At 39.5% G+C, this 15,066-nt stretch overlaps 1 protein-coding gene and 1 long non-coding RNA gene across 2 annotated transcripts; one reads left to right on the top strand and one right to left on the bottom strand.

The window, feature by feature from the left end:
- Nucleotides 1-308: 308 nt before the first annotated feature.
- LOC143850978 (Protein kinase superfamily protein) lies at nt 309-4,294 on the bottom strand. Its single transcript, XM_077360287.1, has 11 exons — nt 4,084-4,294; nt 3,870-3,988; nt 3,676-3,794; nt 3,472-3,593; nt 2,925-3,377; nt 2,593-2,847; nt 2,334-2,491; nt 2,171-2,250; nt 958-1,093; nt 722-871; nt 309-622 (listed from the first exon to the last, which is right to left on the bottom strand). The coding sequence occupies exons 1-11, from the start codon at nt 4,229-4,231 to the stop codon at nt 482-484; spliced, it is 1,881 nt and encodes a 626-aa protein (XP_077216402.1). The 5' UTR covers nt 4,232-4,294; the 3' UTR covers nt 309-481.
- Nucleotides 4,295-10,048: 5,754 nt separating this feature from the next.
- On the top strand, nt 10,049-14,863 carry LOC143850009 (uncharacterized). Its single transcript, XR_013235933.1, has 2 exons — nt 10,049-10,629; nt 14,184-14,863. It is a non-coding gene; the product is annotated as an uncharacterized LOC143850009 (long non-coding RNA).
- The last annotated feature ends 203 nt before the right edge of the window (nt 14,864-15,066 follow it).

Genomic DNA, 15,066 nt, shown 5'->3' with positions numbered 1-15,066 from the left:
TGTCCGCAAATTCAAATTCCAAGTTCCCGAGTCTCACGGATAGTTTATGAGAGTTCACAGAACCTTCAAAATCCCTTGCAACTAACCCTCTGTATAAATTTTGGCAAAACGTTAAGTGCTCTTAGGAGGCTGCAAGGGTCTTGCTGATTTGACCATTTACAGATATGAATACCATTTGTTTCATTTCCTGACATTTCTAATTGGGTCAGAATCCGCTGACATCTTCCTCTTAAACTTTAGTCTTTATGGTGAGTTTTGAAACATTCAGACATGGATTTAATTAACAATAATTTTTATTAATCTAGAGAGAACCCAAAACTTAGAAATGGATAATTATAGTCAGCCAAGCCAATCAAGTAGCTACTTGTTGTTAGATCATTGTTACATATGATTTAGTACTACTACTACTCGCGCAATCGATGTCTCCTTCCAAAGCAAAACTAACCAGTCATTAACCAAAAAAAATATCGGAATTCTTCATCTACAGCTCCTCCTGTGAATTGGGACTAGTTGGAAACTGGTAATCGACATCCGAAGCATAATCGTCTGCCTCATCGACCTTGCATTCTGGTATCCTCCAGCTCCATTTTTCCTCGAAGTCATCAGTCATAAGCTGCAACACCTGAAACTCCACCACGAGAGGAAATTGGAATTTAATATTCTTAAGCACTCTATGAAGTGAGTTTGAGGGTTTGATTGTATGGAAAATTTATTAATTTACCTGGCTCATAGACGGGCGCCATGTTGATGATTGTCTTACACAGTAAGAAGCTGTGAGCACTAAACTCTGCATCTGTTCAATGTCGTATTTACCTCTCAGCTTTGGATCTGCAAGCTCAGCGATGTTTCCAGACTCTATAAAAGGCTTTGCCTGTACAACACTCATTCAAATTTTATCAACACGTGAACTGAAATTGGATGAAATTTAGGTTTTCCCCTTCTACTCAGTGTACTCACCCACAAAAGAAGGCTCTGCATTGACTCATCCACAGGCCTTCTGCCTGTAATGATCTCCAACAGCAGAACACCGAACGCAAAAACATCAGTTTTCTCATTGACAGTTCCATGCATGAAGTATTCTGGTGCCAAATATCTGATCAAAACATAATCACATAAGAAAATGTCTTTTTGTTTTCATATGCACTTATTTTAAAGTGCTTCATTTCCTATCATGTTCACCACATCATCCTTCTATGAACTGGTCCCCTTGGGGCTCTGTTTGTACTTTGTACATCAAATTTAGCTTAACAGTGCCCAAGCTTCAGTTTGACTCTTGACCTTAACTCAAATGGGTTAATAATGTAGCATTTCTTATATGGGAACCTTATTTATAAATTCCGTTCCGGTCGCCGTTCTGTTTTGGCTACTGGAACGGAACATTTCGGTGTTTTGGCTGTTTCGTTCGAAACTTTTTGTTCCGCTTCGGCGAGGGGAATTTTAAAAAAAAAAAGTTAAAAATATGAAAAAAATCCAGTGGGTATGGTGAATTTTTTGGAATTTTTGTTCCACTCCAGCGTGGGGAATTTTTTTTAATTTTTTTCAATTTTTTTGCAAAAAGACGAAAATAGCCCTCCAAACAGCACCCACGGTCATAAAATGAGGGTAAATATGTAAAATACACTCCCCAACAGCCATAAGGGCATTTCTGTAATTTTTTGGATTTTTTTTGAATTTTTTTATTTTTTCCAACTTTCTAACCCCATTCCAGCCGAAATAGGGGGTTTCGCCCGTTCAGCCGGAATTCCGGCCGGAATGACCGGAACGGAAAATATAGGCATTCTGTTCCGGAATCCGGACCGGAACCGGAATTCCTGTGCGTTCCGGCCGGAACGGAACGGAGTTGATAACTAAGATGGGAACTGATGAAGTGCGAGAGCTTTATTTTAAATTGTTAGCTTAGCTGACCAAATGATTGTTTCAACCCATGGCTGTTAGGTTCTCAGATTTCCTTTTTGGGGTTCCCTTTGCTTGTAGATTCTTGAGAAAAACGGATGCCCCTTCTTGCAGTAGCGCTATTATATAATCCTCTTCTCAGACCCCTGACCTCTGAGCTTAACTCGTTTCTTTTCCGGGAGAGCAAGAGCAAGGCAATGGAGAGGGTCTCTGAAAAAAGTGTGAGTTCTGTTCCCTTTATCTATCCGAATTGGGAAAAAAGGATAACAGATCTTACCCAAATGTCCCTTCTATTGGGACAACAGAGTGATGAGTCATTTGCTTTGGAAGCCATTTTGCTAGTCCAAAGTCCGAAATCTACGTCAAGAAAAACGTAGTGAGCTTGAGCTTCACAAGAATTACCATGCTTGTAAATTTAAAAGAGATTTTGACTTCTTCACCTGTGGTTCAAAGTCTGGTCCAAGAAGAACATTGGATGCCTTGATATCCCGATGGATTATTCGGTGTTTACAACATTTATGAAGGTAATGAAGACCTCTTGCAACTCCAATGGCAATCTTGTATCTGACTGACCATTCAAGCAACTTGCAGTTTTTACCTGGTGTATATTTTACCCATCCATTTTCAATTTGAAAATTGCACTGAATTACTGAAGTTCAACTGAAATAACAACCGAAAGGAAAGCAGTTTAGGCCTCACCATGCAATACTGATGCCAAGCTTCCATTTGTAGAGAAATCGAAGATCAAATGGAGTCCATTTTCAATGCAGCAGCCAACCAAGTATGAGGTGTTGGGGTGGCAAACATGCCCTATTATACCCAATTCTGTAAGAAACTCTTTCTCCTTATTTTCATCTGTATTGTCTTTAGCCAGTCTCTTCACTGCTATAGTTTGTCCACTGTAGAGATTTCCTCTGTATACTTCTGCGTATCCTCCTCTGCCTACGATATTGTCTGCCATAGAAAGTAAATATGATCTTAAAGATTCATAATAAATTGGATGTAATAGTTGGCATTTGTGGTCTTGTTACCTGGATGAAAGTTATTTGTAGCATGTGAAATCTCCTCGTAACTGAAGCACCTCCACGAAGGTTGTTGGCTTTCTTCATTGGATATGCACTCCGTGCTCTTGTTTCCAGTTTGCTCAGAGGCAGAGCGAACGAACGGAAATAAGAGTTTGATCATTGATAGAGGCTTCCAGATGTTGGAGTGCCTGTGTTCACTGTTATTATGGTCGAATTTGCGAAGCTTTGGTCCTATAGGAGGTGACTCTGTTGTGCTGGAATCCCCCACACTAAAGTAATCCGGTACGGGATGGGATCCTCCTTCAGGTCCATCTAGAACAGCTCTAGGTGAAGGCTTCTCACTGATGCTTTCAGTGTGGGAAAGCCGACTCGATAGATTCTTATTGAACTGCAGAGATGGGAGGGGCTTAGCAATATGAGTGTCTTTGTTTGACCCTCTTGAGCTCAATTGATTTAATCCTGCAATCGAAGTGATGGAGTTACTGGTGTTAGAATTCATAGGAACCATCTTAACTGAAGGTCATCAAATTCAACTTGAGTTGATTTTTCTAACCTTCATAAGGCATGGACTCTGAATCTGAGTCTTGGGTAGGCTGGGCTCCTTTTCTTATTGCAACCATTGAACAGCCTTCTGGAGCATTCTTGAAGCAATAGCTTGTTATTTTGTGTGACGCTCTGATTCATAATACATGATTGAGAATCTTACAATTACTGCGTATTTTTTTATAACCCATTAAATCTTACATGGTAAGCTCACCTCTGTGGTCGGTTTCTCGATCCACCAATGACGAGAAAGGAAGCTTTAAGGGAAGTTGCCTCCTCAATAAGGCCTTTTCTGACACTGGAACTCCACACTACTTTTGCCTCCAAATTCACCTGAGAATTGGCGAATTAAGGAGCGCTCAAATCAAAATATTTTAGATATGTTTTCATCAGTAGTTAGCGATTTACCTGGTTTGATTGGCAGATTTCAGTGAACTCTCCAAGCATTTTTATCACAACTGCTTTTGCTTTGCGCAGATTAGTCCTGTCAACTGCAATGGAGTTGGGCTTCTTCCCATCTTTGCCATCTGTTAATTTAGTCATAAAATGTAAAATAGATCAAACCCAATTCATATCAGAATTTAAAAGGATAATGACAATTGTATCATGTCAGAGTACCAACCAAGAACATGTAGAGCGACAACTATGTCGTTTGGATGAGATGCAATTCCAATCGCCCATGAAAGAAGCTCCATACTTGTTTCTTCATCAAGAGATATGCCAACAAGTATTTTAGAAGCAGAAGAAAACTTAGCCTCCATAGAATTCATGCTGGAGAAACTGTCTGTTTCTTGTGGATTGAATATGACTTGGTTATCTGAATTTGTAATGCAAAAAAATAATGATTTAGATCTGTGTGAGTGATCACCATTGCTCTCAATTAAATTTCCTTGCTTAAGAAGTTTTCACAGTGGAAAGAGGATCAGTGATTAGTCCATGGAGCTGTTGCTTTCACAATGCCTTTTTTTGCGGAGAACAAGAGTTGGTTGGGTTGCTTTGGGATGGAAGCAAAGGGATGAGCATAATTTGTCTTGCTATTGAAGCGTCCAAACAAGTGAAAAGTAGTCAATTGTTTTATCATGGATGTGGCTTTGACAAGACTGCAATATCTACTTAGCTTTGTTATAGGTAAATGAGTTTGAGTTCCTTTCCCTCCTTTCCTCATACAGTGCAATATCTACATGGTCCCATTTGAATTTTGGTAACTTCATTTGCACTTTTTTTGTGGTGCAACACAAACTAGAACACACATGTGCATGAGAGAGAGAGAGAGAGAGAGAGAGAGAGAGAGAGATTAGGGGTGCAACTCGGGTCGGGTTGGGTCGGATTGAGGCCAACCCGAGGAGCTCAACCTCCAACCCTAACCCGACTCTCAACCCAGCATGGCTAATCCAACCCAACCCAAATTGGTTTTTCCCTAACCCAACCCAACCCAACCCAACCCGAATTCCCAAGTTGGGTCGGGTTGGGTTGGGTTTAGACAGTTATGATGAAAATATTTAGGAAGGGAAATGGCATCCAAGTTCAAAACCCAAGGAAAAAAATACACTAATAGAACACGTGCACAGATTAAATAACTGCAAATGAAGCAAGGAAAGATTGACAATCACAATCACAAGGATATGCACTCTCTGTATCTCCATCTCATCTACACAACAGCAGCCATCTCTCTAGAGAATTATATTTTTGAGGATAGAAAGTAGAAAAAAATAAAACGTCAAAAACTAAAAAAGCCAAAAAAAATGCTAATGTTTGCCGGGTTACGGGTTGGGTCGGGTTGCCTGATGCCCAACCCAACCCGAATTTTGGTCGAGTTGCCAAATTCCAACCCAGACCCAAACCCAACCCGAATTTTGTCAACCCAACCCGCCCAAAAATCGGGTTGAACCCGACCCAAGTTGCACCCCTAAGAGAGATCCCATTGGTGGAAATGGTGAGAGAGGGGTATTCCCACTGGTATTGCATGTGTTTGGTGATCAGGACCATTGATGTGATGGCCTATTCCTCGGCAACCGAGTGAGTAAAGGTTTCGGGCTGGGCTGGGCCATTCACTAGATTGAAGCGTTCAAAGAATCAATGGCTTGGAGGCATCTCAAAATTATGGACATGTTTGGCAACCATGAAAATAGAATTCATGGAATATTTGTTTACCAAGTTAGAGAGAGAGAGAGAGAGAGAGAGAGAGAGAGAGAGAGAGAGAGTTGATAGGGTTGGTAAACATAGGAAAAAATTCCGTTTAAATAGGAATTTAGTTTCCCTGTTTTCCAATCCCATCGCATGCTCTCCTCTGTAGTCACCGCTGTAGTCTCTCATACTCTCCGACCTCTCTTCAGTCTCTTGCATTAGGAGTACATTTGGCTACCATGAATTTTTTTTTCTTAATAAATCGGTGTCTCCAAAGTGGAGATGAAGGTGAAGTCGCTAAAAATCAGGAAACAAAATCCAAGAAACTAGTGTCTCCGGTGATGAGATGTGGCTAAAAACCAGGAGACAAAAAACTCTAAAATCTGATCAACCTTTTTCTGATTTTTAGTCATATCTCATCACCGGAAACACTAGTTTCCTGGATTTTATTTCTTGATTTTTAGCAACTTCACCCTCATCTCCCCTTGTAGACACGGATTTATCATGAAAAAAAAAATCATGGAAGCAGGACATGGCTTAGATAAACAAATATTCTATTATTTTTTTTCAAGGTTGCCAAACATGCCGTATGTCTTTTTCAGCACCCTTGATCTAGCGATTAAGATCATCTGGTGCGGGTGACAAGGGGAAATGGCCCTGCCTTCTCAGTTCTCACGAGTGCCCCCAATCATCGTACATCATCAAGAGTGTAATACTTCAAAAATTGTATTTTCTTTTCCATACAGGTGTCATGTGTACGGTGCAGATTGAGGCGCATAACTTACCAACTTCTCCAAAAGCTTAAGCTGATGGAGATGGTTTGGATTTTTGCTATCGAGGAAGTTTGAACTCGGGACCTTCAGCTCTGATACCAGGTGAAACAACCAGTTACGCCAAAAGCTTAAGCTGGTAAGTTATCTAATTACGGTAATATAAGGACAACCATAATTTTTTAGGGAGATGATTTTTTTCGCCCCCTGTTCACGTGAATGCGTTAAAGTCTGCCCACAATTAAAGTCACGAGGGGGGGGGGGGAGGAGTGGTGGGGGGGCGGAGATAATTATCCTACAGGAAGGAGAAAAATATCGCCCATTTTTTACTGTAATTTTTAAGAAAGATTAAATGCCACATTTAGGCATCACTTGTGTCATATGGATGTGATTGAATTCGTTGATTTCTCTATAAGTCCGGCCGTTTTTATTGGTGTCACTTTGATCAGATATTCCTAGCCCTTGATTCAATAAGTTTCGTTTTAGGATTTTGCCAAGAAAAGCTAAACTGTTGTTTCCTATAGGTCGAAGACCATGTGGGCCACCTTACAACAAAATCAACGGTCTTGATTACACATGCATGTCTCCCTGTAAGATCCAGCACGATCTCTCACATTGTTAGAGATCGTGCATTCAAGTTTAGCCAAAGAAAAAAAGAAAACCCGTGGGGCCAACAATATTGGCTGATATAAACCATTTGGTCATTCACTTGTGATTCTCCTCGACGAATAATCTTAACCCTCCGATCTGTGGAGGTTTCTACTCTATTCCATCCATTTTAAACCTACACAAATCATAAGGTTATGATCATCGTGTAGAGAAGATTTTTATGGATTTTTTTTAGGGCTGGGCACACGATCCAACAGGATTTAGATCATCCAATAAAGTTGGCCTCACTGTATTTTTTGTCACATGTACTTATTTCCATCAGACATAGACGCCATATTTAAAAGATGATTGTTGGGAATGATGCCATATTTCCACACAAGTGTAGTTTGTTTCTTAGTTAGACTAAAGAGACAGTTTAGGAAACCTGAGTTATATAAGATATACGGGGATTGCTAGCGTCCATAACAAAAGGCATTTCATGGCTCATGCATGTCAATCCACCCACCTTGTGAATGGAGACAAAAGTTGTCTTCGTTCACGAGGTGGCTGGACTGACACGTGACAGACCAGCTGCGAGATGCCTTTTGCAATGGACCCTAGCAAATCGCAAGATGGGAATTGCTATCTTCCATCACAGAAGGCATTATTATACCTTATGCTTATGCAAGGTGGGACGTGAAAAATGAAGAGAGAGCTTGAATGTGTGAGAAGTGATAATGATCTCCCAACCTAGAGATCACAATCTTCTAGGTTGAGAGTGTTGAGGGTAAAAGGATTCGGTTAAGGAATTGGTGTTCATCTCCTTGTTATCTTGTGTGCTTGTTACTTGTAGTAGAAGATTGTTTTCCCTCCCATAAATATTGACATTATTGTCGAACTATATAAATTCATGCCTTCGTTGTGTGTGGCTTGTGGGTGTTTACTATTTCTATTATATGAGGCATGAGGCATGTAGTAGATTTGTACATGGGTCTCCCAAAACTGTGGGAAGTAATAGTAGTTTAAGTTGGGCATAGTGTGCTTTTTGGTTTAATCTTTCACATTACGAGTGTCGAGCATTTTAGGATTAAGGATTTGATAATTATCTCTCTATAATTTCTTATCATTGTTGCCTATAGTCCAAGATGATTTCTCTCCTGTCCAGTGACTCTAGACAAATCCATTGGAACTATGTAATCTCACGTCTTCATTTTAATAGAGTATTGGTTTAGAAAAACATAGTAATAAAACAGTCAAAGAAACAAAAACATGAAAAGAATCTGTTTAATACGTTTAAAATTTTGTTATTTACGACATATAACGAAGGGAAAACTGGAAAGTTGGCCAAAAAACGCGTTTGATACTCTTAAAATGCAATGTTTTCCTTAAAAAGTGTGGTTTTTTTAGCTGTAAAAGTTTTAAACGAAGCATTAATGGCGAACCTACAAAATTTGTTAAAAAAAAACGACATTTAAAAAGAAGTTTTACTGTGAGCCTGACATGGCTAATGAGAAGAGATCATGAGTCCTGATTACATTATTATGATCACCATTCCAAGCAATCTGATTGTGAATCCTGTTTGATTGCTGGAAAAATATTCCTAAGGAGAAAAAATTTACATATCAATAAATTATATTCATATCATTTTCCTCTAAATAAAACTTGAATTGCAATGGTTGGATTTGCCTTTTTCCTTTGTATGAAGAAGTAAAAAACTTCGGAAAAAAAAAAATATCTTCCAAACTTTTCCAGAAAATTCTTGCAATCCAAAGAGAGCTCCGTCATATTTGCGAACTTCATATAAAGTGCCATTGGGGAGACCGTTTTAAGCTCGTGTAATCATATGACTTTCTAGGGGATTTAGAGTTCAGGGTTTAGGGTTTTAAGCTGACTCGAGAACGTTTGGGACGCATAAAACCCTTTCTCGAGATCAACCCCAATTCGAACACAGTGGTAAAAATCTCCATCTCGACTTGTCGTCTATTTCTTCTACCGATCTCCCTCTCCCACAAACCCTAGAAAACCAAACCCCATGCTCTGTTTGGTTGCCGGGTTTTTTTTGTTCCCGGGAGTTATGTGGGAGAAAAAAATACCCTGGGAGATAGGTGGGAAAAAAAAACTCCTGGAAGTATCCTGGTAAAATAAAAATCCCATGTTTGGTTATGTGGGAGAAAAAAATACCCTGGGAGATATGGTGGGAGAAAAAAAAACCTTTGTTTGGTTGCTTGAACTGTTGGGTAGAAAAAAATTCTTCTCAAGCTTATTTTTGGTTCCTGAGTTTATTTTGGTTCCTGGGGTTATCTTGGGATGGGATGAAAAGGCAATCATTACAAAAGTGGGATTAAAAAATTCACCCCACAAGTAATCATTACAAGAGTGGGATTAAAATAAACCTAGTGCTAAAAGGCAACCAAACATGGGATGGGACCAAAATTTAACTTACTCTCCCACAAAACTCCCAGGCACAAAAAAACCCGGCAACCAAACAGAGCATTATGTTATGATTAGAAAAGATATTCCTCAATTAAATATCTTATCCTAAAAGACCAGCCAAAAAAATACACGTATCACCTTCATCATCAAACCCTCCCCCTCCTCATAAATTTGAAACCCTAGAAAACCAAACCCCTTCAACATCAAACCCTCCCCTTCTTTAAAAAACTGAAACCCTAGAAAACCAAACCCCTTCAACATCAAACCCTCCCCCTCTTCATAAAACTGAAACCCTAGAAAACCAAACCCCTTCATCATAAAACCCTCCCCATCATCATAAAACTGAAACCCTAGGAAAGCAAACCCCTTTGTTACATGCCTAATCGGTCGTAACGGAAATAAACAAAATAAAAGAGAAATAGGGGGAGGGGGGATGGTTGATTCGAGGCAACCGGACCTCCTAGCGGCTCTATTCGAGAGGAGCCACGACTCTCCAAAACAATTTGCTGTAAATTATCTTCTCTTCTTTTCTTTCTTTCATTAGATTACTACTACATAAATACAAGCAAGAGAGAGTGCCACATCACAAGCACACTTACCCACTAACACATCACAAATAACTAACACCCACTACTTAACACATACACCATAACTAACACCTATAACTCTAAAAACACATTCCCACAACTAACACCCACACCATAATTATTATGCACATAACACCCTTCAGCATCAAACCCTTCCCCTCTTCATAAAACTGAAACCCTAGAAAACCAATCCCCTTCAACATCAAACCCTCCCCCTCATCATAAAACTGAAACCCTAGAAAACCAATCTCCAACAGTCACAAATCCCCCTCCAGACGCAGAAGAAGAGGTGGAGAACGAAGGTGATGAGGAGGAGACAGAGTGTGGTTTCTGTCTTTTCATCAAAGGAGGGGGATGTAAGGAATACAGAGAAGAACAAGGAAGACATGGTTGAGAACTGAGAAATGTTTTGAAGTGATGAGATTGCTGAAAAAAATGCATGGATGAGCACATGCATTACTACGAGCCCGTCCTTCGGGCTGAGAAAGCCATGGAAGATGAGGCGAAACAGGAATTGGATCCAGAAGAGGCATCATCTGAGGTCAAAACAATGGAAAGCTGATGTATTCCCTTTATTAGATTTTCCTTGAATCGCGTGATTCTGGTTTTTGAATATGAGAGGAGAAAAGAAGGGTTTTCAGGGGGTTTTTTTTGGACCCTAAAGAGGTAAATAAGATATACGGAGCTTTTATTTTTTGCATTGTAATTGTTTCCCATTTTTCGCTTTTGGAATAAACTGCATCGATTTTGTTGTAGTAAAGATAGTAATATTCATGTGCAAACCCAAATTGTGCGATTATGCCTTGATCAGGTTGATCTTTTTTATATCTATGGACTGGATTTTCGTTTTGAAACAGCAAATTGTGAGGCTAATTGAGTAACATTTTTCTCTGGATTTATCCTTTGGTATCTTGTTGCTTGTTTGTGATTGCCCTACCTGAAATGTTACCAGCACAAGAATCTTTTCGGGCTTGATATTGAGTGTAACAAGGTGCATTCCTTCTTTGTTTAGGTCCTAAATTATAAGTTACAAATCTGCAATTAGGATCAAGTTCATTGGAATTAAATTATGATTTAACATGAAACCTATTTGACAAGAAATATATGTTAACAGAAAAATCCACTAAGAATGAAGTTGCCTAGAGTTTCATGAATGTTACTGATGATTATACTCTCTTAATTTTTTCGGTGTACTTCATTGCTTCCTGGATATGCTATCCAACATTATAAAACAATAAAAATTTGATCTCTGTGATTTTTTGTTGATCTTGAAAGATGATATATGGAAGGAGGCAACCTGGAGACTGTTGAGAAAACTAGTAGGGAGACCGCCAGAGTAGGGAATTAGCTAGGCTAGAATGGACAGTTAATTATGAAAAATGTGCAGTGCCGGCAAGTAGACCTATGGGTGATTCTAGCGCAAGTTGATTGCAGGGAGAAGAATTTGAACTTACTTGCCTCACCACGGCCTAGATCCTTTCGATGACCTATGTTGTGTTGAAGGGATATCTATATGATCCGATCGATTGCGTAAGACCCTCGGTCGCAACGGAACCGGGGATAGTATACCGAAAAGACAGTTCATTTCTATTATATTAGTAAATGAATCAGTCTTTCCACGGAGGTAAATCTTTGCCTGCCAGGCAAGAGGATAGCAAGTTACAAATTTTGTCTCGGTAGGACATTTATTTCTATTACTATGAAATTAATAAATAAAGTAGTTAATGGTGGGGTTACCCTTATCCTTTTTGTGGTCGCGAATCTTGAATGTGTTCCTAAGAAAAGGAATTTGCCCATTTTTCGAGGGTCTCAAAGGTCGTGGAGATAGCTTCTTTCTTGTTGTTGATCGGTGTTAGGAATTAACAACGCAGCCGAATAACAATGCAAAGATAAACGAAAGATTCACACACAGATTTACGTGGTTCACCCAACCAGTTTGGTATGGGCTACGTCCACGGCAGAGCGACAAGCCAACGATTCCACTATTATGAAGAAAAGATTACAAACCCTCACACCTCTCAGTAGCGTCTCCTGATATCACATCTCTTTTATATGGCGTTCAGAAACACGTTACAATAAAGAAAAACCCTAATTCATGAAAGTACAAAACTACCCCCAGTATAAAAATACCTTAAAATTCACAGATTAGATTGAGATCAGGCTTCACCAATAACAACCGGTTCTCAAAGATGACACATTTCATCCCTTTTAAATATGTTCATGATACCAGTAAAATTTCTGATTTATTCTTCAATGAGGTGGTCAGTTGCCATGAGCTGCTGAAGACCACTACATTTGACCGCGATACCAAGTCTGTGAGTTTTTTTTTGGAACGATTTGTAGTAGAAACTTCGGACTTCTTTAAAATGCACTAGCTCTTATAATCCTCAAATTGACTGTCAAATGAAGGTGATCAACCATACGTCAGGAAACATGTTGAGGTTTCAAGTCAAGGTAATTAGAAATTGGGATCTTGTACTTCCGATGATTGAATTTGTATTTAATTGCTCTAATAAACACCCAACAGGTTTCTCTCCATTTCAAATTGTTCTTGGTCGTAATCCTTAATGGCTACTTGATTTTATTCCTATTCTTAGTGTTGAGAAGACAAAGAAGGTGGATTAGATGATAGAAGATTTGGTGGCTATTTGTGAACAAGTGAGAACTAACATTGAGGCTAGCTATGCAAAGTATAAGGCAATTGTTGAGCGTCATCGTCAAGAGCTTACTTATGAAGTTGGTGACAAAGTATGTGCATCTTTTAAGAAAGGTATCCGAGTGTTGGGTATCATAAACTCAAGCCATAGAAGATTGGTCATTTCAAAGTTCTGGAGAAAATTACTGACAACACCTACAAGGTGAAATTGCACTCCCTAATTTACACGTTACGGCATTAGTGACACTTTCAACATCAAGCATGTTTCTCCTTATATCAACTCAACTCAACTCAACTCAACTCAACAAAGCCTTTGTCCCAAACTAGTTAGGGTCGACTAATTCATTTCATAGAAGAGTGGCAAAGTTTACGGCCGGCTGCCAACCTGACGCTAACCCTCCTCCTTTATCCTGGCTTGGGACAGGCTGTGAAAAACACAGGCGGAGTTATGTTTCTCGTTATATCTGTTAAAGTATAAAAGATAAATCCACATGTTAACTATGTGAAAATCCACTCGTTATATCTGTTGGTAAGTTAACATGGTATCAGAGCCAAAGGTCTCGAGTTCAAACCTCCCGGATAGCAAAATTTCACATGCGATGGTCGGCCCAAATGGGACCACATGTGTCACGTGTTTGCCAAGTGGGACACACGTGCGGGGGGAGTGTTTAAGTATAAAAGATAAATAACGCCTTTCTCCAACAGCTTAAGCTTTTGGAGTAGTTGGGTAGTCAGAATGGATCAGAGCCAAAGGTCTCGACTTCAAACCTCCTGGATAGCAAAAATCCACATGCGATGGTCGGCCCAAAGTGGGACCACATGTGCCACGTGTTTGCCAAGTGGCCACACCACACGTGCGGGGAGTGTTAAAGTATAAAAGATAAATAATGGATTCCTCCAACAGCTAAAGCTTTTGGAGAAGTTGGTAAGTTAACATGGTATCAAAGCCAAAGGTCTCGAGTTCAAACCTCCCGGATAGCAAAAATCCACATGCGATGGTCGGCCCAAAGTGGGACTACATGTGCCACGTGTTTGCCAAGTGAGCCACACGTGTGGGGGAGTGTTAAAGTATAAAAGATAAATAATTCCTTTCTCCAATAGCTTAAGCTTTTGGAGAAGTTGGTAAGTTAACAATATCTCTATGTAGGAAATTAATGTGAATCTGTAAATTGTATCTTACTTTATTTCTGCTACATTTTTCTTAGATACATTTTTCTTTTCCATGGGTGTATTAAATTTGTGCGTGTTGTGTTGTTGGTTGGAAGAAATTTCTAAAAGATAGTGAAACATTTACTTTGTGTTTGGCAGCCGTTGGAGTTGATCTACAGAGATATACTACTAGATATAAACACCCATGGGAACTGTTTAGAAGTTGTGATAATTGAAATTTCTAAAAGATGGTGAAATAGTTGCATTGTGTTTGGCTGCCATTGGGGTCGATCTACAGAACTGTTTAGAAATTATGAAAATTGGCTTGGATTATAATCCTCATGTTTCAATACCCACGAGTACAGTGTAGAAAAATACTTGTATTTTTATTCAGCCTCCCCTTTTCCTGGTTCAGGTTGGATGTTGTTATCCACATCTTTCACAGAGAACTCCATAGTGGGTTGGGGCAACCTCCCAAGGACTCTAATACAGTTATTTCCAGACAATGATATGCAAATCCAACAACATCAATAACGCGACAGTTAACCATGATCTCCAGTATGTTGCTTGGGATTCTCTGCCAAAGTAGCATACTTTGTCTCTCAGGCTGAAGTTTAAAAGAGACTGATTATAAGTTTTGTACCATTTGCTAAACAGTTCAAGAAAGGCGACCATGTGCTTGACAAAATTGATCCTGATTCCTGACCCCAACTAAATATGGAAGCAATTCATGCACGGCGGGCGGTGTTCTGAGAAATGGCGGGCGGTGTTCTGAGAGAGTGCAAGCAATGGGATGGAGTTTTGGTACACGTGAGAATTTGAGTATTATTCGAGTCCTGGAGCTGGTTCGTGGAGATTGAAATCCTTGTATGAAAGTTGCTTTCTAAGAATTTTAAATGAAGTCGATATAGTTGACAATTTTGTAATTATAAAACAAAGGGGAGAGAGAGCTAATGGTTGAAAGGGAATTTCCTTCCATTTTCCCTTCCATTTCTTGCCTCCACAGGAAAATTTAAAATCTCCCTTGACCTCCTAGACTGGTCCCGTCTACCTTTGGCAATTGAATGTATGGTAGAAGCTTTCATGTTTTCTTGACTGTATTGTAACCCCATCCAACAACAGATCCTTCGTTTTGTTAGGCACTTAGGCCAAGATGTAGAGATTGCTCCAAAAAATCTCAGCTTTTAGTTGAAATAAAAGCTAAAATGTAGGAAACAGACTCTTAGTGGGTCGGTAGCTGAATGAGATTTTCGATGTTTTTTGGCTTTTGTTATACTCCGGATCTAATAAACCAGGAG

This window comes from Tasmannia lanceolata, unplaced genomic scaffold (genome assembly GCF_043159265.1).
Source record: "Tasmannia lanceolata isolate RefF3 unplaced genomic scaffold, GAP_Taslan_0.1 ptg000018l, whole genome shotgun sequence".
In the NCBI taxonomy this organism is placed as follows: domain Eukaryota; kingdom Viridiplantae; phylum Streptophyta; class Magnoliopsida; order Canellales; family Winteraceae; genus Tasmannia; species Tasmannia lanceolata.
The sequence above is the reverse complement of the archived record's forward strand: the minus strand, read 5'-3'. Positions and strand labels throughout refer to the sequence as shown.